At 38.2% G+C, this 27,494-nt stretch overlaps 1 protein-coding gene across 2 annotated transcripts in view; it reads left to right on the forward strand.

Moving 5' to 3' along the window:
* ANXA10 (annexin A10) overlaps positions 1-10,450 on the forward strand; it is a 99,684-nt gene extending 89,234 nt beyond the window's left edge. For both annotated transcript variants that reach the window (XM_028848871.2, XM_015139473.3), the window contains exons 7-12: positions 768-821; positions 918-1,011; positions 2,257-2,352; positions 4,439-4,497; positions 7,316-7,438; positions 10,127-10,450. In XM_028848871.2, coding sequence (XP_028704704.1) covers positions 768-821; positions 918-1,011; positions 2,257-2,352; positions 4,439-4,497; positions 7,316-7,438; positions 10,127-10,195 — 495 coding nt within the window. In that variant the 3' untranslated portion in view covers positions 10,196-10,450. The remainder of the gene's footprint in view (positions 1-767; positions 822-917; positions 1,012-2,256; positions 2,353-4,438; positions 4,498-7,315; positions 7,439-10,126) is intronic.
* Positions 10,451-27,494: the final 17,044 nt, after the last annotated feature.

The following is a 27,494-nucleotide window of genomic DNA, read 5'->3' on the forward strand; positions in this document are numbered from 1 at the left end:
AAAAAAAAAAAAAAAAAAAAAAAAAAAAAAAAAATTGGTAGAAGCAGAAACTACTGTACTTTCAGTGTTCTCTTAACATAATTGGAGCGAAGAGAAAGCCTCCCCTCTATATCTGGACCCAAAAGAAACAGTTCATTAGACTGATAACATGTCTCCCTACCTCCTTCTCCCCACTGGCCCTCATATCCCTCATGAATCAATGTTCCCTGCATTGGTTAGTGCCCCTTCCCTCCTGTTTGAAATGATCAACTGGACCATGTCTGTTCTCTAAATGATAATGGAGTGAGAGTTAAACAGATGTACAAAATATTCTAACTGCACAAAGTCTGAATTTCATTACTATTTTGTTGTTGTACAAGTCCTATTGTGCAAGTCAGAGATGGACTTTCTCTGCATTTTTGCTCTAACAATGTTAACACTCATTTCTAACAGCCACTGCCATGGTCAGGCAGTGGATACTCAGTTTGATAAGGGAGAAGATACTGCACAGAGACTTGGAAAACTGAAAAATGCCTCAATGTCTTTCAAACATTACTAGTGCTGCAAAGAAAAAGTAAAATAAAATAATGCACATTTTAAGACAACACCTTATATACTATCTTCTAAAGTATTCAGGAAATCAGGAAATGAATGCTTACTCCAGATAATAATAGAAGTTCCTTAGGAACAATCAGAATAGTTAGTAGTTCAAGGATTTTGGTCCCACTAATCCTATATGAGTTGCTGACTAAGAACATTTACATGGAAAACCTGTGCTTACTTTACAGGGGACCAGAGAGGAAGGATATGCAGACCCTGCTATGGCTGCTCAGGATGCAATGGTAACTAGAGCCAGTTCTCAGACTGATTGCAAAGAACCTTGGTTAAAATGGGCTGGAGTGGTTCTGATGCTACTTCTCTGCTGGCTAATGTTCCAGGTCCTATGGGAAGCCTGTCAGCAGAAGACGGGGGAGCACAAAACCATGCTGCAAATGATCCTGTGCAACAAGAGCTACCAGCAGCTGTGGCTGGGTAATTATGAACTGGGGTTCTTTCCAGCTACTCGGCCTATTATATAACAAAAAGAAGGTGGTTTACTAGAAACAAAAATGATATATTACAAGGAAATGGAGGAAAGTCAGTTACCTCAAAGGTACTTACTTTGAATTTTGTTTATAAGATGTGCCTTATTTAATGACGTTACTAAGGGATAAGTATTTCCTTAATATTTGTTCCAATAACTTTCAAATACTGAGCATTTTAAAAATTATCTCTGTATTTGATGGAGTACTTATTCAAATATATTAGCTATTTCTTACTAGGTATATTATATGTTGTCTTGCAAAAATGTATAGTAAATATAGTTTAACCAGTCAATACTGCATCAAGGTCATTATTATTGATGTCATGATTTCTGCAATATTGATAGAACCTTATTGGTTTTAGAGAGTGCACTCATGTTAGTTTGCCCTTTGTTTATTCCCTAAACTACAATATCTTTCTTTTTCTTTTATTAAAAACAAATTTTGTTTTTTCTATATAAAATACACAAATGGCTGAAAATTTTCAACAGATGGCCTACCCTACCCCAATCCCACATCTGGACTTTACAAGTCAATAAGAGACATTACCTGTCTTAATGATAATCATATAATAATAATGAAAAGGCATCTTCTTGCTTCTAATTTTGAGTAAGAATGGATGAGAACTAAAGTTGCCTGGGATAGTCATATAACTAAGTTCTTGAAATAAGGAATCTTAATTTATCACAATTCTAAATTAGTAAACTCTAGTCTATAACCATAAAGTTGATTTCATCTTTCTCAGAATGTTCTTTATAGATACTTTGACTGCTATTTTAATCATCACGGAGAGGACTTTTACACTTAATTCTCATATTTAAGCTCTAGTAGGAAGTTTGTTGTTGACATAAGCCTATATGTCCTAAATAACTGGTCCATAAATAATGGCTTGCTGTGTGCTTCCTCTCAATTTAAATCAGCAGTGAGTTAGTGGGTCTCACTGGAGGTGGCATTTGTTCCCCAGGAGAAGAGAATAATAACAGGTCTTTGAAGTTCAAGATTTATGATGACTCTACTAAGAGTATCTATATTTGTTTCAATGGTATTTATAATAAACAGAATTGGTAGCAGTAGTACTTTTAATTATTTTATGGAAAATATGGATTTTTAGTATGTGTAACAATCTAATTAATATTTATATTATACATTTATAATATTTTCAAAATCTCCTTTGAATTACATCAATTTGTTGAAGTTTTTCAGGAATTTCAAAATATTTCTGGGCAAGACATGGTAGATGCCATTAATGAATGTTATGATGGATACTTTCAGGAGCTGTTGGTTGCAATTGGTAAGTAATAAATTATTTGAAGTACAGCAGACATTTTATTTCTTAATAAATGCTGAGCGGCTCTGAATGAACTAAAGACACATGAGTAAGCTCTTGATCGAGTCATTTTTTTCCCTTGAATTTTATTATTTAAAAGGATGTAAACTCCATAGTGGAAGAGTACATCAGTTACTAATAAAATGCACTAAACTGGCAACCTGATGACTTTAATGAACTGATACCCCCCCAACAGCTAGTTCAACTTTCATACCAGAAAAACACATCATTCTCAGGTATTTTCTCTTCGGAATTGGCTTCTCACACTGTTCAATCCATTTTATCTTTACTGACTTCCATTCCCTTGCTCAAGAGCAGATAAATACTTAACAGTGTGCTTCTCTTCTCTTTAGGAGGTAAAGGATTTTTTAGTGACCATTACTAACAAATTTTGGTTTAGGAGTAAATCCTACCATAAAAGAGATTTACTAAGTAGTGATTTTCCTCAGGCTATTGTGATAGTGGCACACCTCTTGCTCCTTCCTAAGAAATAATATCCCTCCATAGAGGACAAAACAGGGCTACTTATCCAGAAAAACTGCAATAGAACTACCTGTGCAATAGAACTACCTTTGTCTTGTACTGTGCTGTGAGCTGACAGCACACATTTCAGGGACGACCAAAGGGGGTCATTGTGAAATATCTCCATCGAAGGCACAGTCAAGTAATCACCTAGATACTAGTTGAATAAATGAATATTGTGATTTTCCATCCTTGAATGGCAGAAGCATACATGAGTGTGACAGTTGAGAGATAAAGGAACTTTTGCAGCTTATCCAGTAAAGAAGTCTCAAGCTAGGGTTCCATGAAAACAGTTTGATGAAGCCCCTAAAATAGTATGCAAGAAATGACTATTAATAACTGTGTATTTTTTTCTGAGGATGTCACATTTATTCCAGAAAATTCTCTACAAAATTTAATAACCACATACCACATCAAAATCCTTCACTTTATAAACAATGCCTAAGGAAATTAACTGACTGCCTCAAAGCCGATCAGCTGATTAGCAACCAAGTTATGACTAAAACTCATAATATCCGAATCTCAAGATAGCTTTCTTTCCACTATAGACCCCTGCCACAAAGCAGTGGGCATAAGAGAGGAAGTGGTGGACATTATAAATGGCAGAAAACATTTCAACTGATTTATTCACTCAGTAGACATTTATTGAGCACCTACTGTTCTAGACACTGACTTAGGCACGACAGATAGAACAATGAAACAACAGAAACAGCAAAAGTCACTGCCTTCAAGGAGGTTATAAAGACTATGACTCAAGAGTGATTATGATGTTTCATGTATTAAAAATGAAAGAAAAGATGAGGGTATAATCTCACAACCTAAAATCATTACTTAAACTACTAGGGAAACACTGTTATGATGATTTCATTCTGGCTAGAGATTATAGCCTCTCATACATTACCCATTCATGTATTAATTTGTTAGCCTATTCAAATAAACATTACTGAAAGTTTATGATCATCAGCTGACTTCCAGCAAGGATAACTGTTGACCATTCTCTAGGCTGTTCTAATGCCTTAGCAGTTTTTATTAGATGACTTCTAAAACTGTTCTACACCAGTTGTGGTCCATACAGTTTCTCCTTCAGAGACTTCAGGTCTACTCACAAATCTGTAAGTTACTAAAAATAGTATTCAAATAGATGAACAAATTACATGGGAGCTATATCATATTGAATCCTACAATGATGATAATAATAATCTATAATAGTGGTAATAACCTAGGTTTCTTTGAAGCTCTTTTGATTTAATTTTCAGATAAAGATGATAAAGTTTTCTTCATTAGGCTACATGAAGGAACTAATAAGAGTTCCAACAGATAGAAATAGATCAAGTGAAAATCTGCATGACTCATTATAATGTTGTTGCTTTATATTTTTTTCCTGTGGCTTATAGTGTTACCATTATTGTAAGTGTTGACATTATAATACAATGTAAGAATTGTAACAGGAAAAGTGCTATTGTTTCTCAAATTCTGACGAAAATGTATGTTTTCACTCTCAATGTTTCTTCTCTCTGATTTCTCCTAGTTCTCTGTGTTCGAGACAAACCAGCCTATTTTGCTTATAGATTATATAGTGCAATTCATGTAAGTAAGACTCATATATTTTTAAAATTTCTCCAGAAATTGTGTCTGTTTGTCAAAGGATAAATTTACTTCCATCATTTAAATGTTCATTACCATTTTTGAACTTGTATGTACAAAGAAAATACACCCAAGTGAAAAACAAAATGGTTTAGACACCAAAAATAAGACACATCCAATAAAAATAATGCTCTGCCTTCTGTATCAAATTTAGGGAACCATATTTGGGGTATATATCCCCGTGTACTTTAGAGGTTATTTAACATCTGCAGAAACTGGTAAATTCAAATGTCTTTGTATATTTCCAAAGATCCCCACATCGGACTTATGCAAGTACAAAACATATGGCAGTAAGCAGAAAATGTCAAAATATTACAAACTCTCAGCAAGAAATTGCCACGTTCCTGAAGTTTCAATACACGAAATTATATCAATGGATATTTTTAAACATTGTGTTATTTTCAAAAAGTATTTAAAGTGACAACTAGAAAACCATAAAGTCTAAATCTATTTTTGTAATTAAATGGGAATGTATTTCATACTTCAGTGCGTTATTCAGTCACACATACTTTGGGGCGTTTTTTTTTTTGTTTTTTTTTTTTTGTTTTTTGAGATGGAGTCTGGCTCTGTCTCTCAGGCTGGAGTGCAGTGGCCGGATCTCAGCTCACTGCAAGCTCCGCCTCCCGGGTTCACGCCATTCTCCTGCCTCAGCCTCCCGAGTAGCTGGGACTACAGGCGCCCGCCGCCTCGCCCGGCTAGTTTTTTGGGTTTTTTTTAGTAGAGGTGGGGTTTCACCGTGTTAGCCAGGATAGTCTCGATCTCCTGACCTGGTGATATGCCCGCCTCGGCCTCCCAGAGTGCTGGGACCACAGGCGTGAGCCACCGCGCCTGGCCTGGAGCATTCGTTTTTTAAAAAACACTGAAGTGCATCACATAATGCACAACTTATCCATATATACATGACACATAGTTAGAAAAAGAAAGTCTCGGCGGGGCACGGCGGCTCACGCCTGTAATCCCAGCACTTTGGGAGACCGAGGCGGGTGGATCACGAGGTCAGGAGATGGAGACCATCCTGGCTAACACGGTGAAACCCCGTCTCTACTAAAAATACAAAAAATTAGCCGGGCAGTCGTTGCAAGTGCCTGTAGTCCCAGCTACTCAGGAGGTGGAAGCAGAAGAAAGGCGTGAACCCGGGAGGCGGAGCTTGCAGTGAGCCGAGAGAGAGCCACTGCACTCCAGCCTGGGCCTTAGAGGGAGACTGTGTCTGGAAAAAAAAAAGAGAGAGAAAAAGAAAAAGAAAGAAGCCTCATACAGATGATTATACACATGTCATAGCCTTGAAAACTCAAAGAAAATGATTAAAAATAAATCCAATAGTACAGTAATTTTAATAACCAGTTTTATCCTCAAAGTAAATTTAACAGATATACTTCTTAAAAGTAGCCAGCATGCTGGGAAAATATGTTAATAGTCAGAAATATGTTATTATATATTTTCTGCAATGTATTTCTCATTTATGCAGAGGAAGAACCTGGGTAACCCCAGAACACAAAAGGAAAATCAATGCTCACCGTCTTGCTTCTCTTTTATTCTATTTTCTGGGAGAAACAGTTGATTCGGTTAAACATTTATTTGAAATAGTGTATTGGGAAATGCTATAGGATGATTTCAATCGTTTCTTTCTCAAATAACCAACCACTACAACAACAGTATGAAGCTTCTCTTGTGAATGACTATGGGAAAATAATCACAATTACCTTGATTCCAATTTTGCACAAATTCAAGGCTACTTATTCTAATAATACATGAAAACTGTATTTTTGCTGTGTATGTGTTATAAGGCAAAAGGAAGATATGTGTATTCACAAGTGGTTTGTAGGAACAGAGAAGGATTGTATATTCAAGCAATGTAATTTTTGATACATGAAGACCTCAAATGTCAAATATTTGTTAAAAAGCTGCTTTAATCACTCCTGAACCAAAGCTATATTCTGCGTTCTTCTCCAGTGCACTCTAAAGTGAACGAGCTACATTTTAAATTTGAATACTTGGTTAGATCATTCATTTTAACCACCTCAAATTAGGAAAAGTTTATTAGTAATATACATCCAAAACATTTAGGCTTCAAAACTTAGATTCTGTTTTCTGGCCACTAGATGTCAGGATTACTCTGTTTGGAAAGACAATTTGGAACTGATTTGTGGGGGTGTAGTATTTGGGGGGCTAGCATACAGACGTTGATTTTGTATTTTTCTGCATTTGAATTTAAATCAGCAAATATTTGAAGCACTTAGAATTCTAATTTTTATAATTTCTCAATAATGACCAGAAAAGAAAATTAAAATGTTATTGCTCTCTTACACAAATCAATGTCCATCTGACAGAGCTCAGAACGTCTTCCCCTCCAAGGAAGAATTCTTACCGAGAAGGACCACAGGATCAGATTTGTAGTTTATAATGCAGTGTGAGCGGGACAGTGTGAAGGTTGACAAGACTAAAAAGGGGGAGCAACTATTGCAGAATTAGGGTGAAATGATAAGGGTCAGAATCAAGGTGGTGGCACTGGAATAGAGAGCACAAGGCATTCAGAAAATAGGAGAGAATAATTCAATGTCAGCATGCAGTAAGGGAGAGCGAGAAGCGACAGAAATGACTCAGGATCTGAGCCACTCAGGATCTGAGCCACAGCCGGTGATGCCAGTGTTGGAAGAACTCAGGAAGAAGAGAAAATGACTACGGAAAAGGGGTGTATCCATTTGGGACAGACTGACTTTTAAGAGGCTGTCTTCTCACTTCCCCCACTTTTCTGTATCTTTAGGACTTCGGTTTCCATAATAAAACTGTAATCAGGATTATCATTGCCAGAAGTGAAATAGACCTGCTGACCATAAGGAAACGATACAAAGAGCGATATGGAAAATCCCTATTTCATGATATCAGAGTAAGTCTCCGACACATGATTTATTTGGACCCACATTTCCTCCTTTTTGAAACTGAGATAAAAGCTCTCATTCAAATAACTTCATGGCAGAGTCTAAAAAGGTAACTGTTCAGACGGGGATAACCTACTTTTTTCCTCTACACAGTCTTTAGAACATCAACAGGTGCTAACTTAGAAAACCCTTTACCTCGGCTGGGCGCGGTGGCTCACGTCTGTAATCCTAGCACTTTGGGAGGCCGAGGCGGATGGATCACGAGGTCAGGAGATCGAGACCATCCTGGCTAACACAGTGAAACCCCGTCTCTACTAAAAATACAAAAAAATTAGCCAGGCGTAGTGGCGGGCGCCTGTAGTCCCAGCTACTTGGGAGGCTGAGGCAGGAGAATCGCGTGAACCCGGGAGGCGGAGGTTTCAGTGAGCCGAGATCGCGCCATTGCACTCCAGCCTGGGCGACAGAGTGAGACTGCGTCTCGAAAAAAAAAAAAGAAAAAAAGAAAACCCTTTACCTCAGCGACAGAACTTATTCCTCTTTGATGTGTTTTACCCAGAAGCATTGATGCAGTCATGTAAAATACTAATTCTCTATAACTGTGCTTAAAGAGCTAAATTCTGAAATGTGATCAGGCTCAGGAAAAATATACATTGCAAAAGGCTGCATTACTTGTGAAGAGGTTTCTTAAGTCAGTTCAGCTCTCCTCTCATATTGTCATAGAAGGCAGGGCAGTCAGTCAAATATCATAAACTGCTAATTCGGAGGGACTTAATGTTCCTAGCTCTGTACAACTCTACATATCCTTATCCCTTTAGCCCTTGAAGGGCAAAGGAGCAATGATTCAGTACTGAACAAGCCAGTGTTTTCATTCTGAAACTTTTGAACTTCACACTGCATTTTGATAAAACTTAACAAAGAACTCTTAGAATATATAGGACCATTTACCTAACTGAGAGTCTAGTGGGAAATAAAAATGCTTGGCACCTTGTTCAAAAAAGTTTAAAGAATTTCGAGATGGTAAAAGCAGAGCATTAAACCAAGCCGAGCACAGGGACATGAGAATAGAGCTTAACTTATATTTTGCCCAGAGCTAAGAGCTGTTACCTTGTTCACATTGTTTTCTACTGGAATTTGTAATTGCAAGAAGCAGTGCGTTAGTTTATTGAAAGAGTAATCTAGAAGCAACCTAAAGCCCAAGAGATCACATAACACAGAAGACCGTAGGCCTCTGGAGAGCTGAAATGGTTTCTAAGAGGAAGAGTTGATGGAGCAGCTAAGAGAAATCTTATTCCTTCTTCTTTGATAAAACTCTCCTACAGCTACCTTCAAAACTCTAAACTCTTTTAGTGATGAGAAATGCATGGCACAATTCACTTTCTAAATGAATAAATTAGTTCTTAGGCACTTATTATAATTAATCACAGCCGCCTCAAAGTCTGCTAATATGAAAATGTAATTAATGCAACTTTACTATGTGCATTTAAAGTACTGAATTATCATTACATGACTTTGTGCCAAAGCACCTTAATATGAAAGTTGATACTTAACAAAGAAACATTTTATAATAATATTTATTTATTACTACCATTGATTTTGGAAAATATAGAAATTATAGAAGACCATTATAAGAAAATTAAAATTGCCCTAATTTTCTACAGATAATCATTAATAAATTTTTATGCTGCTTTGGCCTGCAGGTTTGTGTCTCCCCAAAATGTATCTGCTAAAATTCTAACCCCAAAGTGATGATATTAGGAGGTGGGGCCTTTGTGAGGTGATTAGGTCATGAAGGTGGAGCCCATGAATGGGATTAATGTCCTTATAAAATAGGCCGAAGAGATCACCTTTGTCCCTTCTGCCATGTGAGCTTAGAATGAGAAGAAGGCTGTCTGTGAGAGACAGGCACTCAGCAGGCACCACATCTGCTTGGTCTTGGTCTTGCCAGCCTCTAGAGCTGTTAGAAATAAATTCCTATTGTTTATAAGTCACCCAGTTTATGGTACTTTTGTCACAGCTGCCAGAACACACTGAGACAGGTACTTTCAGTCATTTTCTAAAACTATATAAATAATAATATGTTTTGCTATGTAAAAGAGTATTTTTACTGAATCATGGTATTCTACTGTATAAGCTATAAAGTACACAAACTACCTCACATTATTATACATTGCTTCTCAGTTTTTCACTATTATACGTAATATTATGGTGTATATATTTTTAGCACAAAACTTTGTGCTTATTGATGATTGATAGTAACTTTTTAAATATATATTTCTTGAGGTAGAATTATTACTACATTAATAATTATAAACATTTTTAAATCTTTTGAGACATATTCATTTGTTCTCCACATTCTACATTCATTTATAACAATCATAATAATAATATTAGGGCACATCTTCCTAAAGTTGAGGAGAATATTTTATTCTAAGGCAAGTTATTGTTCTTATAAATACCCATTCAGGTTCAACCAACTTTATACAAACCACATACTACTGACTCTAACCAGATCATCATTCTTTAACAACTTTCAGTGGGAATAGTACTTAGGATGTGTTAAATCTTTATATGAGAAAAGTAAATAAATTTAGAAAGGCTAATGGTCCATGGCTCTTTCATAGTGCAGTTCAGAGGAATTATGCTTCCTTTTTAGAACTATTATGACATTGTATTTCAAATATATTTTTTCTTTTCAGAATTTTGCTTCAGGGCATTATGAGAAAGCACTGCTTGCCATCTGTGCTGGTGATGCTGAGGACTACTAAAATGAAGAGGACTTGGAGGATTGTGCACTCCCCTTTCTAGATACTTCCAAATAGAGATTTTCTCATAAATTTGTACCATTCATGGCACTATAACAAAACTATACAATCATATTTTCTCTTCTATCTTTGAAATTATTCTAAGCCAAAGAAAACTATGAATGAAAGTATATGATACTGAATTTGCCTAATATCCTGAATTTGCCTACTATCTAATCAGCAATTAAATAAATTGTGCATGATGGCATAATAGAAAAATTGCATTGGAATAGATTTTATTTAAATGAGAACCATCAACAACCTACAACAAGAGAGTCTGCTCAAGGCTGTCTTTATCATTATTTGAAAGACCAAGGAAAATGTAGCGTGACCATCGTTGTTTGGGGAATTTTTGAGACTCCTATACAATTATGATAAAGCTAGGGTGATCATCTAAAGCAGGCTTTAAAAATAAGTAAAGATGTAAACCAGCAAAATGCAACTGGGCATGGTGGTTCATGCCTATAATCCCAGCACTTTGGGAGGCCAAGGCCAGCAGATCTCTAGGTCATGAGTTCCAGACCAGCCTGACCAACATGGTGAAACCCCGTCTCTACTAAAAATACAAAAATTAGCCAGGCATAGTGGCAGGTGCCTGTAATCCAAGTTACTTAGGAGGCTGAGGCAGGAGAATCCCTTGAACTCAGGAGGCAGAGGTTGTGGTGAGCTGAGATCACGCCACTGCACTCCAGCCTGGGCAACAGAGCAAGACTCTGTCTCAAAAAAAAAAAAAAAAAAAAAAAAAGTATGTGTATATATATATATATATATATATATATATAAACCAGCAAAATGCAGTCAGATATATGCTTGCCTGGATTAGATGTATAAGAGATTTGGGTGTAAAAATAGTGTGTGTGTGCGCGCACGTGTGTGTGTGCACGCACATGTGTGTGTGTTTGGCTTCCAGCTATTTTTTTTTTTGAGGCAGTACTTAACCAACTAGTTGCCCAAGCTATGTGAGAAAAGCCATTTCTCTCTGTTTCTGTCTTTTCCTTTTAACAGCAGCCTCCACGACTTTTGGAAGTTATGATATGCTTTGTGCCATCAGTAGAGCATGGTCTCTTCTGTCTCTCAAGGTTCAGAAAGTTAGGAATGACGAAGGAAAAATACTCACTGAGGTCAGATTTGGGGAATAACCTAAACTGATGCCACAGTCTAGTCAGGACTGAAACCAGAGGCAGGGTGGGTGAGTGTAACCTGGAACCAAAAGGAAGAAAAGTATGATCCTGAAAACACATGCAAGTGTAAAATTTGCTGGTAAAGCAAACACACAAATGAGGAAGAGAAAGGAGTCACATGGTACCACCACCGAAAAACACCAAACCACAAGAATAAACAGAGGAAAAAAAAGAAAGAATGTACAAAACAACCAGTAAACAACTAACACTATGACAAGAACAAACTTCATATATCAGTAATAACCTTGGATATAAACAGATTAAATTCTCCACTGAAAAGATATACACTGGCTGAAAGGATAAAAACCGATCCGACTATATGCTGCCTACAAGAAATGCACTTCACCTATAAAGACACATAAAGACTGAAAATAAAGCTTTGGAAAAGGTATTTCAAGCAAACAGAAACCCAAAGCAAGCAGGAGTAGTTATATTTATATACATAAAATATACTTTATTTCAAAAAGTAAAAAAAAAAAACCTACATAGGTCATTTCATAAAAATAAAGGAAGCAATCCAGTGAAAGGAAATAACATTCTAAATATATATGTACTCAACATTAGAGCACCCAGATTCACAGAGTAAATACTAGCAGATCTAAACAGAGAGATGAACTCCAATACAATAATATTGCAAGAATTCAACATCCCACCCTTAGCATTAGGCAGATCATTGAGAAATAAAATTAACAAAGAAACTAAATCCTATTTACCATAGCTACCAAAAAAAAAAATGCCTGTGAATAAATTTAATGAAGGAAGTGAAAGATTTCTACTAGGAAAACTACGAAACGCTGATGAAAACTTAAAGAGGACAAATGGAAAGATACTATGTGCTCATGGATCAGAAGAATTAATATCATTAAAATGATTATATAATGCAAAGCAATATACAGATTCAATTCAGTCCCTATCAAAACACCAATGTCAGTCTTTACAAAAATAGAAAAAAAAATTAGCCTGACACTTGTATTAATCAAAATGAGCCAGAAAAGCTAAAGTGATCCTGAGAAAAACCAAAGGCAGAGACATCACCATACCTGACTTCCCAACATATTACAAGGCTGTAGTAACCAAAACAACATTGTATTAATGTAAAAATAGACATATAGACCAAAGAAACAGAATAGAAGCTCAAGAAATAAATCTATATATTTACAGTCAATTGATCTTCAACAAAGCCATGAGGAACATACACTGGGGAAAAGACACCGTCTTCAATAAATGGCACATTAAAAAAACAACTGGCTAGCCATATGCAGAAGAATGAGACTAGACCTCTATGTCTATGTACAAAAATCAACTCAAGATGGACTAATGACTTAAATGTGATACCTGAAACTATAAAACTAGTAGAAGAATACATAGGGAAAACTCTTCAGGACATTGGTCCATGCAACGATTTTATGGCTAAAACCTCAAAATCACAAGCAACAAAACCCAAAATAGACAAAAGGGACTATATTAAACTAAAAAGCTTCTGCACAGCAAAAGAAACATTCAATAAGTGAAGAGACAACCACTTGAATAGAAGAAACTGTTTGCAAACTACTCATTCAAAAGGGGGCTAAGATCCAGAATATATAAGGAATTCAAACAACTGAACAGTAAAAACCCAATAGTCCCATTAAAAATTTGGCTAAAACATAAATAGACATTTCTCCAAGGAAGAAATACAAGTGGCCAAGACGTATATGACAAAATGCTCAAGATCACTAATTATCAGGGAAATGCAAGTCAAAACCACAATGAGATATCACCTCATCTCAGTTACAATGGCTTTTATTTAAAAATCACAAAATAACAGATGCTGGTGAGAATGCAGAGAAAAGGGAACTATTAAACACTGTCAGTGAAACGTAAATTATGCAGCCACTATTAAAAGCAGTGTGGAGATTTTGCAATAAACTAAAAATAGTACTACTGTGTCCAGAATTGGTGGGTTCTTGGTCTCGTTGACTTCAAGAATGAAGCCGCAGACACTCGCAGTGAGTGTTACAGTTCTTAAAGATGGTGTTTCCAGAGTTTGTTCCTTCAGATGTTCAGATGTGTCTGGAGTTTCTTCCTTCCCGTGGGTTTTGTGGTCTCACTGACTTCAGGAGTGAAGCTGCAGCTCTTCACGGTGAGTGTTACAGCTCTCAAAGGTAGTGCGTCTGGAGGTGTTCGTTCCTTCTGGTAGGTTCGTGGTCTCGCTGGCCTCAGGAGTGAAGCTGCAGACCGTCGTGGGGAGTGTTACAGTTCATAAAGGTGGCGCATCTGGAGTTGTTTGTTCCTCCCATCTGGAGTTGCTCATCCCTCCCAGTGGGTTTGTGGTCTCACTGGCTTCAGAAGTGAAGCTGCAGACCTTCCCGGTGAGTGTTACAACTCATAAAGGTGGACCCAAAGAGTAAGCAGCAGCAAGATTTATTGCAAAGAGCGAAAGAACAAAGCTTCCACAGCATGGAGGGGGCCCAAGTGGGTTGCTGCTGCTGGCTCAGGTGGCCTGCTTTTATTCCCTTATTTGGCCCCACCCACATCCTGCTGATTGGTCCATACAGTTAATTGGTCCATTTTACACACAGCTGATTGGTCCATTTTACAGAGAGCTGATTGGTCCATTTTGACAGAGTGCTGATTGGTCTGTTTACAAACCTTTAGCTAGACAGAGTGCTGATTGGTGCGTTTACAATCCTTTAGCTAGACACAAAAGTTCTCCAAGTCCCCACCAGATTAGCTAGACACAGAGCACTGATTGGTGCGTTTACAAACCTTTATTTAGACACAGAGTGCTGATTGGTGCATTTACAAACCTTTAGCTAGACACAGAGTGCTGATTGGTGTGTTTACAGTCCTTCAGCTAGACAGAAAAGTTCTCCAAGTCCCAGCCAGCACCTCTCACTGGCACTCACTGTGGGACTTTGTGGCACCTAGCCCAGGCACTCCAGCAGCCCAGAGGGAGCTTGTCCCCTGATCAAGCCCAGCAGGCACTGGCTGGCCACGCAGAGTGCAGGGCTTGCCGAGCCCATCCTCACCTGGAACCCATGCCAGCCCACGAGTGCTGTGGGCCCACACCTCTCTCTTCACACTTCCCCGCGAGCGAAGGGAGCCAGCTCTGGCCTCAGCCAGCCCAGAGAGGCGCCCTCATAGCGCAGCAGCAGGCTGAAGGACTCCTCTGCGGCCTGAGCAGATGCCGAGGCCGGGGAGGTGCCGAGAGCGAGCGAGCGCTGCTAGCACGTTGTCCCTTCTCATTTCTACATGATCCAGAAATCCCACTGAGAGGTGAAGCCAGATGGATTTCTTGGGTCGAGTGGGGACTTGGAGAACTTTTCTTACAAGAGGATTCTAAAACTCACCAATTGGCTGGGTGTGGTGGCTCACACCTGTAATCCCAGCACTTTGGCAGGCTGAGGTGGGCGGATCACAGGGTCAGGAGATTGAGACCATCCTGGCTAACACAGTGAAACCCTCCTCTACTAAAAATACAAAATTTAGCCAGTGGTGGGCAACTGTAGTCCCAGCTACTTGGGAAGCTGAGGCAGGACGAACCTGGGAGGTGGAGCTACCAGTGAGCTGAGATCACACCACTGCACTCCAGCCTGGGCGACAGAGTGAGACTTCATCTCAAAAAAAAAAAAAAAAAAATGCACCAATCAGCACTCTGTGGCCAGGATTGTAAAATGCACCAGTCAGTACTCTGCAGCTAGCAAGAGGTTTGTAAAATGCACCAATCAGTGCTCTGTGAAATACAACAATCAGCACTCTGTAAAATGCACCAATCGGTGCTCTGTAAAATGGACCAATCAGCACCCTGTAAAATGGACCAATCAGCAGGATTCTAAAAGTAACCAATCATGGGGAGGATTGAGAAAAGGGCATTCTGATAGGACAGAAACAGGATATGGGAGGGGAAAAATAAGGGAATAAAAGCTGGCCACCCCAGCCAGTAGCAGCAACCTGCTCAGGTCCCCTTCCATGTTGTGGAAGCTTTATTCTTTTGCTCTTCACAATAAATCTTGCTGCTGCTCACTCGTTGGGTATGTGCCATCTTTAAGAGCTGTAACACTTACTGTGAAGGTCTGCGGCTCCATTCTTGAAGTGAGCGAGACCAAGAACCCACCAGAAGGAACCAACTCTGGACACACCACTACTGAATATTTATCCAAAGGAAAATAAATCGGTACATCAGAGGGATGCCTGCATTCATAGTTATTGTATCACTGTTCACAACAGCAAAGATATGGAATCAACTTAGTGTCTATCAATAGATGACTCGATTAAGAAAATGTGGCATAAACACACAATAGAATACTACTTGGCCATAGAAAAAGAATGAAATCACATCATTTGCAGCAACATGAATGGAACTGGAGGTTACTATACTAAGTGAAATAAGTCAGACACAGAAAGACAAATACCACATCTTCTCATTCATATGTGGGAGTTAAGAAACTTGATCTCATTAACATGGAAAATAAAATGCTAGATACCAGAGAGTGGGAAAGGTGGGTAGGTACGAGGCTGTATAAAGAGATGTTGGTTAATGGGTATTAACACGCAATGAGATGGAAAAAAATAAGTCCTAATGTTTGGTAGCAGACTACGATGACTAAGTAAGAATATTGTGATAAAACTTGAAATGATACCAAAACATAGAAATGATAAATACGCAAGATGACAGATACCCCAAGTACCCTGATGTTGAAACCAACCTAATAGTCCCATATACTGTTCTTTTTGATAAACATAGAAATTGATCCTTCTGGTCTTAAAGCTTGAAGCTTATATTTGTTTTATCTGAGTTCCTTCCTTTGGACAGGATTTTCAGGCCTCTCAGAAAAGTATCAAAGGACTGAAACTCACCAGATCACAGCACCAGTTGTCAGACCTCTCATTCATGATGATGGCTTCCTTGCCCCTCCTTAGTTCCCATTTTCTTATGCATGGTTACATTTCTTCCCTGCTATATAAACCTATAGTTAGTCAGTAGGGAGATGAATTTGAGACTGAGCTCCCATCTCCTTGGCTGCAGTGCCAAATTAAAGCCTTCTTCCTTGGCAGTACTCATCATCTCAGTGATTGGCTTTCTATGCAGTGAACAGTAGGGCCTAGACAAAACCCTTGGTTTTTCAGTAACAATGGGACCATTACATATTCTATCCCTGTAACAAACACTCACATGTACTCCATAAATATATAAAATATTACATATCAAGGAAAGAAAAATAATGGATAACTAGGTAACATGAACAAATTAATTTGTATCACTATGGTAATAATTTTACTATCTATATATATCTTAAAACATTATGTTGTATACCTTACATATATATGTTCAAATTTATTTTCAAAAGTGGAAGATATATTTCAAAAACATTAGAAAATGAGAAGGGATCAAAATGATAAAACATAAAAATCAATGGAAATAAAAGGAAGTGGCAATTGAGAAAATGAGGAACAATAATAGTATAAGACTAAAAATCCATATTGGTAATTACTTTAAATGTAAATGGTTCAAATGCTCCAATCCAAAGGTAGACACTGGCAGAATAGATTTAAAAAATAAACATAATCCAATATATATGGTCTGAAAAGACTCCTTTTAAATCCCAAAGCACAAAGAGGCTGGAAGTAAAATGATGTGAAAAGACATTCTATGCAAACAGCAAATAAAAGAGATTTTGGTTGGCTATACTAATATCAGACAACATAGATTTTCAGTCAGAAACTGTTGTAGATTCTGTGGTGACCTGGCAGTGTTGCCACACAGGCATTTTAGTCGCAGGCGAGAACTGGAGTGCATGGCCTGGAGCTGGGTAGGGGCCTCCACAGCCAGAACTGTGGAAAGCATCTCAGCAGTAGGTGCTGGAATTGTATGCTACCCTGTTGCAATCCTGGGGAATGAGGAGTACTTCTAAAGCTGCAGTTTCTCCTGGACAGTGAGATTTGCAGCCAGGGCAAGTTTAGTAATCTGGAATCAGTCTGCATGTGCCATTTCTTGGTGCCCCAGCCTGCTATCCTGAGATCATGATGCAATGGGGTCCACACCACTCTACTCACAGGCAGAATTTCAGACTCTTGGAGCATCTATTTGATTGGACGAGCAGCCTAAGCTACCCTATCCTTCATAGACATAGATTGTGGTGCAGTCAGGCCCTCTCCACTCCATGCCCAGACAGATGTCCATGCATGCAGGGTACCCATTCACCTGCTTCAGCAGCCTGAGCTGCCCCACCCTTCCTGGGCATAAATTGTGGTCTAGCATGGCTCTCTGCTCCATGTCTAGGCAAAGCTCCAGGTATTCAGAGAATCTGCTTGCCTGATTCAGCAGCCCGAGTTGCCTCATCCCTGCTGTGCAGAGATCTTGATAGAGTGGGGGACTTCTTGCTTCATGCCCAAGCAGATTTCCAGGCACTCAGAGCACCATGCTTACCTGGATCAACATCCTGACTTGTCTAGTCCTTCCTCTACAGATATCCTGGTGCATGGAGGCCCTCTTTGCTTCATACCCAGGCAAATCTCCAGACATTCAGAGTACCCACTCATCTGGGTCAGTAGCCTGAACCACCCCACTGTTCCTGGACATAGATTATGATGCAGTGAGCACCTCCCTACTCTGTCCCCAGGAAGATCTCCAGGAATTCAGAGTACCAATTCACCTGTATTACCATCCCAAGCTGCCCCACCCTTCCTGTACAGACAACCTGGTGCAGGGGAGGTCCTCTCTGCTCCACATCCAGGTAGATCTCCAGGTACCCAGAGCACCTTCTTTCCTCAAATAGGAGTTTAAGCCACCCTCCATCCCCAGGCAGAAAACTTGGAGCCAAGGAGATTTCCCAGCTCCATGCCTAGGCACACCTCTGGGCACCTGGTGGCTACCCACCGGATTCTCTCTTGGCATTGGCCCTGTGCCTGACATTGGGGATAGGTAGGTGAGCCTGCCTAGTCTGTCCCCATCTATTGTAGCCCCTGTCCCCTGCCTCCAGGGCTGAGCAGGGAACTCAAATAAATGTGCATTCCATGAATCAGCCCTTTGCCTGAGGCAAGACAGCCTCTGCCAGAAAATAAGGATCAAGTATATACAAAGCTGTGTTGGCTACAGCTGGCTCTTTTCTATAAACACCATATACTATCTTGTAGGCAGAAATGCATAGCCTAATATAAAACCTGCTGAAGGAAGTAAATAGGGCTGTAGAAGAAAACCCAAAAGACCCTATTCAGCATTCTCTACAGTCACACCCCCTAGGGAGATAGGGAAGAGAAAAGGAAAGAAAAAAAGCGAATAATATTATAGGAAAAGAAATGAAACACAAAAAATCCTACCCACACAAGATAATTACAAATATTGGAAGTGCCAGCATCTCCAGATGAAAAGAACCCAGTGCAAGAATTCTGGCATCATGAAAATCTGATTGTAGTAACACCACCAAAGAATTGCACTAGCCCTCTAGCAATGGTCACTAGACAAAAGGGAAACTAAGAAATGACAAGTCAAGAACTGAAAGCATGGATTGCAAAGAAGCTTAATGAGATCCAAGACAAGGGTAAAAATCAAAACAAAACAAATTCTATAGCAACCCAATAAATATAGGAAAACATTAACATATTTTTAAAAAAATCAATCAGAGCTCCTGGAATTGAAACCTCATTTATGGAATTTCAAAATACAATTGAAAGCGTTAAAGCTTTATTAATAGAATAGAATAGAATAAAAGAAAGAGGTAATATCAGAGCTTGAAGATTGGTTGTTCAGACTAAGTCAAAAAAAATAAGGTAAAATAATTTTTAAAAATGAACAAAGTCTTTGAGACTTTGGGATCCCACGCATATTTAAACCAACCAAACCTATACATTTTGGCATTTCTGAAAGAGAAGGAGAAAAAGTAAACAGCATGAACAACATATTTGAAGGAATAATTCAAACAAATTTCCCCGCTGGGCATGGTAACTCACACCTGTAATCCCAGCACTTTCAGAGGCCAAGGCGGGTGGATCACAAGGTCAGGAGATCGAGACCATCCTGGCTAACATGATGAAACCCTGTCTTTACTAAAAATACACAAAATTAGCCAGGCGTGGTGGTGGGCACCTGTAGTCCCAGCTACTCAGGAGGCTGAGGCAGGAGAATGGCACGAACCCAGGAGGCGGAGCTTGCAGTGAGCAGAGATCACACCACTGCACTCCAGCATGGGCAACAGAGTGAGACTCCGTCTCAAAAACAAAAAAAAAAAAAGAAAGAAAAAAAATTTCCCTAATCTTGCTAGATAGGTAGACATCCAAATACAAGAAACAGAAAGAACACCTGTGGGATACTATACAAAATGAAAATCACTAAGGTATAGTCACCAGACCATCCAAGGTCAACAGTAAAGAAAATATCTTAAAGACAGCTATAGAGAAAGGACAGGTCACTTACAAAAAGAACCACATCAGGCTAACAGCAGACTTCTCAACAGAAACTTACAATCCATGAGAGACCACAGGACTATTTTCACCATTCTTAAAAACAACAAATTACAATCAAAGATTTTATATCCTGCCAAATTAAACTCCATAAATGAAGAAGAAATATTTTCCAGACAAGTAAGAACCAAGGGAATGTGTGATCACTAGACCAGGCTTTGAAGAGATCCTTAGGAGAGTTCTAAACATGGAAACAAAAGAATGATACATCCTACCACAAAAACACACTTAAGTATACAGTGAACACATAAAGCAACCACATAACAGAAACTTACAAAACAACCAATTAACAACTTCATAATAGAATCAAAACCTCACATATCAATATTAACTTTGAATGTAAGTGGTCTAAATGTCTCACTTAAAAGGCACACAGTGGCAAGTTGGATTAAAAACAAGATCCATTTGTCTGCTGTTATAAGAGACCCATTTCATGTGTAATGACACCAGTAAGCTCAAAGTAAAAAGTTGGAGAAACATTCTCCATGCAAAAGGAAAGCAAAAAAGAGCAGAGTTGCTAGTCTTCTATCAGATAAAACAGATTTTAAACCAACAATAGTAAAAAATGACAAAGAAGGCACTATAATGATAAAGGGCTTAAATCAACAAGAAGACTTAGCTATCTTAAATATGTATGCACCCAACATTAAAGCAGCCAGTTTAATAAAACAAATATGAATACTTCCAGACCTACAAAAAGACTTAAACATTTACATGATAATAGTGCAGGACTTCAACACCCCACTGACAGCATTAGAAAGATAATCAAGGCTGAAAATTAACAAAATATTAGGGACTTAAAGTCAGCATTTGACAAATTTGACCTAATAGACATCTACAGAAGACTACACTTATCAACCATAGAACACACATTCTTCTCATCTGCACATGGAACATATTCCAAGATCAACGACATGCTTGGCCATTAAGCAAGTGTTGATAAATTTAAAAAAAAAATTTAAATATCAACCATACTTTCAGTCTAGAGTGACATAAAAATAGAAATAAATAACAAGAAGGTATCTTAAAACACACCATTACATGAACATTAAACAACTTGCTCCTGAATGACTTTGGGATAAACAATGAAATTAAGGCAGAAATCAAAAAATTCTTTGAAATAAATGAAAACAAAGACTCAACATACAAAAATATTTGGGATGCAGTGAAAGCAACATTAAGAGGAAAGCTTATAGCACTGGATATATACTTCAAACAGAAACATCTCAAATAAACAATCTAACATCACACCCAGAGGAACTAGAAAAACAAGAACTACACCAAAGCTAGCCAAAGAAAAGAAATAAATCAGAGCAGAACTGAAAAAAAGTGAGACCCAAAAATCCATATGAAGAATCAGTGAAATCAAAAGTAGGTTATTTGAAAGGATAAACAAGGTTAACAGACCACTAGCTAGATTAACAAGGAATAAAAGAGAAGATCCGAATAAGAACAATCAGAAATGACAAAGGTGACTTTACAACCAATTCCACAGAAATAAAAAAGATAGTTGGAGACTATTATGAACATATCTATGCACAAACTAAGAAACCTAAAGGAAATGGATAAATTCCTGGAAACACACAATCTCCCAAGATTGAATCAGGGAGAAACTAAAACCCTAAACAGACCAATATAAAGTTCCAAAATTGAATCCGTAATAAAAAACCTACCAACCAAAAAATTATTTTTTGGAATAATTTTAGTAGAATTGGTAACAGTGTAACAGCTCTTTATATTTCTGATCAAATTCAACTGTGAAGCCATATGGGTGTGGGTTACTCCTTAAATCACTCTATGAAGCCAGCATCACCCTGACCTTGAAATGACACACTCATTTTTCTCACTATTTCATCTATATGCAGGCACCAAACCATCCTCTATGAGTGGTCTGTGGTTTTCCCTTTCACAGTCCAACGGCTGGCAGTAGTCACAAGATGTGTGGAGTGAGTCCTCAGATGTGTTCTGAGAAGCTCTAGAAAGGCAGGCAGAGCTACACTTATTCCTGGAACTGAATCGGTGGCAGCACCCTCTCTGTACCAGCTGTCACACTGCTTTAGGTTTTGTTTCCTCACAGAGCTTTGTGTTTTGTCACAGCTTTAGAAAACAAAAGAAGAGTACGTAGCTTATCACAGACTCCCATTTTTTAAAGTCAAAGCCCCTAGAAAAGTATGTCTGGAACACTGAAGGCAAAGGTTGAGAGTATATGCACACACACCTGCAGTCTGGCATGTGCCCCAGCTACCAACTACTTCAAGGACATAGCCCAGCCACTCCCTTAGACTCCCAGTCACGTTTCTTTCTCTTGTCGCTTCTCCTTCTCCTGATTCTCCTTCTTCCTCTTCATCTCCTTTTTTTTTCTATTATCCTCCTCTTTTTTCAAATTTGATTTTTAAATGTGATAAAAATCAGAGCAAGGTAGAGAAAATCCTGGTGTGATTTAATTAGTCTTGAGAGTCACTAAAAATTATTCTCCATCAGCTCAAAAGTCTTGATGAATGTACAAATCAACTCTTTGTACTAAAAAACTATCTGCTGAATGGAATGTGATGTCCAGTAAAAACTAAAAAAATAAAAGCATGGTAGAGAGCTTCTGTGCATGGACAGTGCTATGTAAAGAATTAGCACTCATTAAAATGCTCAAGGTTTTAATGAGATGCAAGAAATAGTACTTCATTGTGATAAGACCATCTTCATATTTCTTCACTTCTTAAGTATCAAAAATTAGTAAGGTTAGAGAAAATTTGAATAATGCAATTAGGAAACTTTCTCTGATTGCTAGTACATGCAGTAATTTGAGAATATACAGTCTTCTCACACATATAAGAAACGTTTATGAAAACAACCATGTATTAAGTCACAAAACCACTCTACAAAATTTAAAGAATAAGTGTCTTAGGAACTATGTTCTCTGATGACACAATCAATAATGAAAGATAAATAAGAAAATCAAAATAAAATGCCTTATGTCTGGCAGTTAATAAGACTAGTTCTAAATAACTAAAGAGGCAAAAAATAATTTGTCAAAATACTTAAAATGAAATAACTTTAAAATGTTTATTAAAATGTGTGGAATGCATCCAAAATTATGATTAGAAAAATTTCTATCTTAAATACTTTTATTAAAAAGAAGTTAGAATGAAAACTAGTAAGCTAAGCATCCAACCTAGCTAAGGGAATTAAAAGAAACAAGAAAAAAAGTTAAAGGAAGACTATTTTCTAAGAAAGTAAATTAAGAATATAATTAACATTAAAAATTTATTGACACATAAAAAAGAAAAATGATTGATAAGGCCCAAACTAAATACAACTATGACTATGCCTTACTTAGCAACAGAATTCGTTTAAGAAATGTGTCATCCTTGTGTAAACATCATAGAGTGTACTTACACAAACCTAGTCTACTACATACCTAGACTATATGGTATAGCCTAACCTCCTAGGCTACCAACACGCACAGGATGTTACTGTACTCAATACTGTAGGCAATTGTAACACAAAGCTATTTATGTATTTAAACATATCTAAACATACTAATGGTACACCTGTATAGGGCACTTACTGTGAATGGGGCTTGCAGCACTGGATGTTGCTGTGAGTAAGTTCATGAGTGAGTGGTGAGTGAATATGAAGGTCTAGGTCATTACTGTACATCCCTGTAAACTTTAAGAACACTGTACATTTGGGCTACACTAAATTTATAAACAAATTTTTATTCCTTCATTATTAAATTAACGTGAGTTTACTGTAACTTTTTTACTTTATAAACTTAAGTTTTTTTAATTTGACACTTTTGTAATAACACTTAAAACACACACCCATGTTGTACAGCTGTACAGAAACATTTTCTTTCTTTATATCATTATTCTATCAGCTTTTTTCTATTTTTTTTTTTTTTAGTTTTTAAACTTTTTTATTAAAAACTAAGACACAAACACATACATCAGCCTAGGCCTGCACAGGGTCAGGATCATTAATATCACTATCTTTCTCCTTCATATCTTGTCCCACTGGAAGGTTTTCAGGGGTAATAACACAAATGGAGCTGTCACCTCCTGTGATAACAATGCCTTCTTCTGGAATAGTTCCTGATGAACCTGCCTGAGGCTGTTTTACAGTTAACTTATTTTTTGATGAGTAGAAGGAGTACACTCTAAAGTAATCATAAAAAAGCAGCGCATACTAAACATTAGGCAATAGGAATCTTTCAGTTCCATTATAATCTTACGGGACCACCTTCATATGTGTGGTCCATTGTTGACTATAATGTCATTATGTAGTACATGACTATATTTCAAAATAATAATAGTTCAACAACATGAACTTGGACATGCATAGTGGTAGAAATAAAAAAGAAAGTAAGTGGGAGATCCAATGTAAAAAGTATGTCAATAGGACATGGATACAGATTGCATCCAGAGGTGGAAAATTAATTCAAGGATGACAAATTCATTATGACAATAAGAAACAAAACTTTTGCAAACAACCTTATGCTTTTATTTATTTCATCTATTGTAACATACATGAACATCTCAGAAAGAAGGGAACAACCCATGCCTAATAGTACCATTCTCTGGGAACACTAGTGGCAGTTTATTTATTGAATTCATATTTTACAGTGAAGAAAGAATTATTACACAGTAAAGAACTAAGAATCCACCAACACACACACACACACACAAACGCACACACACACACATACACACACACCCTTTCCAATGTCCCCTGGCAACACTCCCTCATGTCTAGGTCCCTGGCAATACTCCCTCATGTCTAGGTTTTTTCTAGGCTTTAAATCCTTTATTTCACTCCTGTTTACTTTCAGTTGATTCTATTTGTGTGTTTGTCTATATCACACCTTGCTGCAAAAGAGATTTGTTTACACATTGATATGGCTTGGCCGTGTGTTACCACCTGAATCTCATGTTGAATTGAATCTCAATATTGGGGGAGGGGTCTGGTTGTAGGTGATTGGATCATGTGGGCAGATTTCTCCCTGCTGTGCTCGTGATAGTGAGTTCTCATAAGATCTGGTTGTTGAAAGGCATGTGGCACTTCCCCCTTCACTCTCTCTCCTGCTGCCATGAGCAGATGTGCTTGCTTCCTCTTCACCCTTCTGTCATGATTGTAAGTTTCATGAGGGCTCCCAAGCCATGCTTCCTGTACAGATTGCAGAACTGTAAGTCAATTAAACCTCTTTTATTCATAAATTATCCAGTCTCATGTACTTCTTTATAGCAGTGTGAGAACTGACTAATACAGAAAATTGGTACCAAAGAAGTGGAGCATTGCTATAAAGATATCTGAAAATATGGAAGTGACTTTGGAACTGGATAATGGGCAAAGGTGAGAACAGTTTAGAACACTCAGATGAAAAGAGGAAGATGTGGGGAAGTTTGGAATGTCTTAGAGATAATATTGAATGGTTGTGACCAAAATGCTGATAGTGATATAGACAATGAAGTCCAGCCTAAGGTGGTCTCAGATGGAGATAAGAAACTTACTGGGAACTGGAATAAAGGTCTCTCTTGCTATACTTCAGCAAAGAGACTGGGGGCATTGCTCCCCTGCTCTAGGGATTTGTGGAATTTTAAGCTTGAGAGAGATGATTTAGGATATCTGGCAGAAAAAATTCTAAGCAGCAAAGCATTCAAGAAGTGGCCTGGCTGCTTTTAAAAGCCTAGGCTAATTTGCATACACAAAGAAACGGCCTGACACTAGAGAACATATATTTAAAAGGGAAGCAGAGCATAAAAGTTTGGAAAGTTTGCAGACCAACCATATGGTAGAAAAGAGAAAAAAAAAATTTCTAGGGAGGAATTCAAGGTTGCAGAAATTTGCTTATGTTAAGAAGAACCTAATGTTTATAGCCAAGACAATGGGGAAAATGCCTCCAGGGCATTTCAGAGACCTTCATGGCAGCCCCTCTCATCACAGGCCTGAAGGCCTAGGAGGAAAAAATGGGTTCATGGGCCAGGCCCAGGGCCCCACTGTTCTGTCCAGCCTTGGGACATGGCACCCTGCATCCCAGCCACTCCAGGTCCAACAGTGGCTAAAAAGGGCCAAGGTATAGCTCAAGCCATTGCTTCTGAGGGTGAAAGCCCCAAGCTTTGGTGCCTTCCAAGGCTTGAGCTTGCAGGTGCACAAAATCAAGAGTTGAGCTTTGGGAGCCTCTGCCTATTTTTCAGAGTATGTATGGAGACGCCTGCATGTCTAGGCAGAAGTCTGCTGCAGAGGTGGAGCCCTCATGGAGAACCTCTACTACAGTAGTGCAGAGTGGTTGGAGCCCCACAGAGCGTCTTCACTGGGGCACCGCCCAATGGTGCTGTGAAAAAATGGCTACCATCTTCCAGATCCCAGAATGATAGATCTAGCAACAACTTGTACCTTGTGCCTGGAAAAGCTGCAAGCACTCAACACCACACTATAAAAGCAGCTGTGGGGACTGTACCCTGAACGGCCACAGAGGCAGAGCTGTACAAGGACTTGGGAGTTCATCCCTTGCATCAATGTGTCCTGAATGTGAGACATGGCATCAAAGGAGACTATCTTAGAGCTTTAATGACTGCCCTGTTAAATTTCAAACTTGCATGGGCCCCATAGCCCCACTGTTTTGGCCGACTTCTCTCTTTTGGAATGGAAGCATTTACCCAATGCCTGTACCCACACTGTATCTTGAAAGTAACTAACTTGTTTTTGATTACAGGCTCATAGATGGAAGGGACTTGTTTGTCTCAGATGAGACTTTGGACTTGGACTTTTGAGTTAATGGTGGAATGACTTAAGACTTTGTGGGACTATTGGGAAGGCATGATTATGTTTTGAAATGTGAGAAGGACATGAGATTTGGAAGATAACAGGGGCAGAATAATATGGTTTGGCTCTATTTCCCCGCCTAAATCTCATGTCAAATTGTAATTCTCAATGTTAGGAGAGGGACCTGGTGACAGATGATTGGATCATGGGGCAGATTTCCCCCTTTCTGTTCTCATAATAATGAGTTCTTACAAGACCTGATTGTTTAAATGTGTGTAGCACTTCCCTTTTTGCCCTCTCTCTCTGTCCTACCTCCATGTGAAGATGTGCTTGCTCCCCTTCACCCTTCCACTATAATATCTTTTCTGAGGCCTCCCCAGTCATGCTTCCTGTACAGTCTGAGTAAATTTGAATCAATTAAATCTCTTTTTTTCATAAATTACCCAGTCTCTGGTAGTTTTTTATAGCAGTATTAGAACAGACAAGTACTCACATATTGCGTTATATATGCAAAAAATAGAATATAAATTTAAAATCAATAAATAAAATAAAGTAATGGGTAAACAAGGAAAGGAAACTACTTGGAGCCCAGATTGAGATGTATACTTTTGTATTTCACCCTGCAACTTATCCCCAAACTATAAATATAAGTAATGATGGTATTTTAGGAAGTTAATAATATATAATAATCTTTTTATTCTTACATGGTTTGAGTCAATTGGAAAATGACACAGGTGATAGATGAATGGAAATACAAATGTCAGCCTTCTGACACATTCCCAACAGTTTTAATATAATTATCTGACACTTATCCTATTTTGTCAGGGACTCTAATAGGACATAATTATGTCATGTATTTATGTGCAAAAACTGCAATTACTTTGGCA

Source organism: Macaca mulatta, chromosome 5 (genome assembly GCF_049350105.2).
Source record: "Macaca mulatta isolate MMU2019108-1 chromosome 5, T2T-MMU8v2.0, whole genome shotgun sequence".
Lineage (NCBI taxonomy): Eukaryota > Metazoa > Chordata > Mammalia > Primates > Cercopithecidae > Macaca > Macaca mulatta.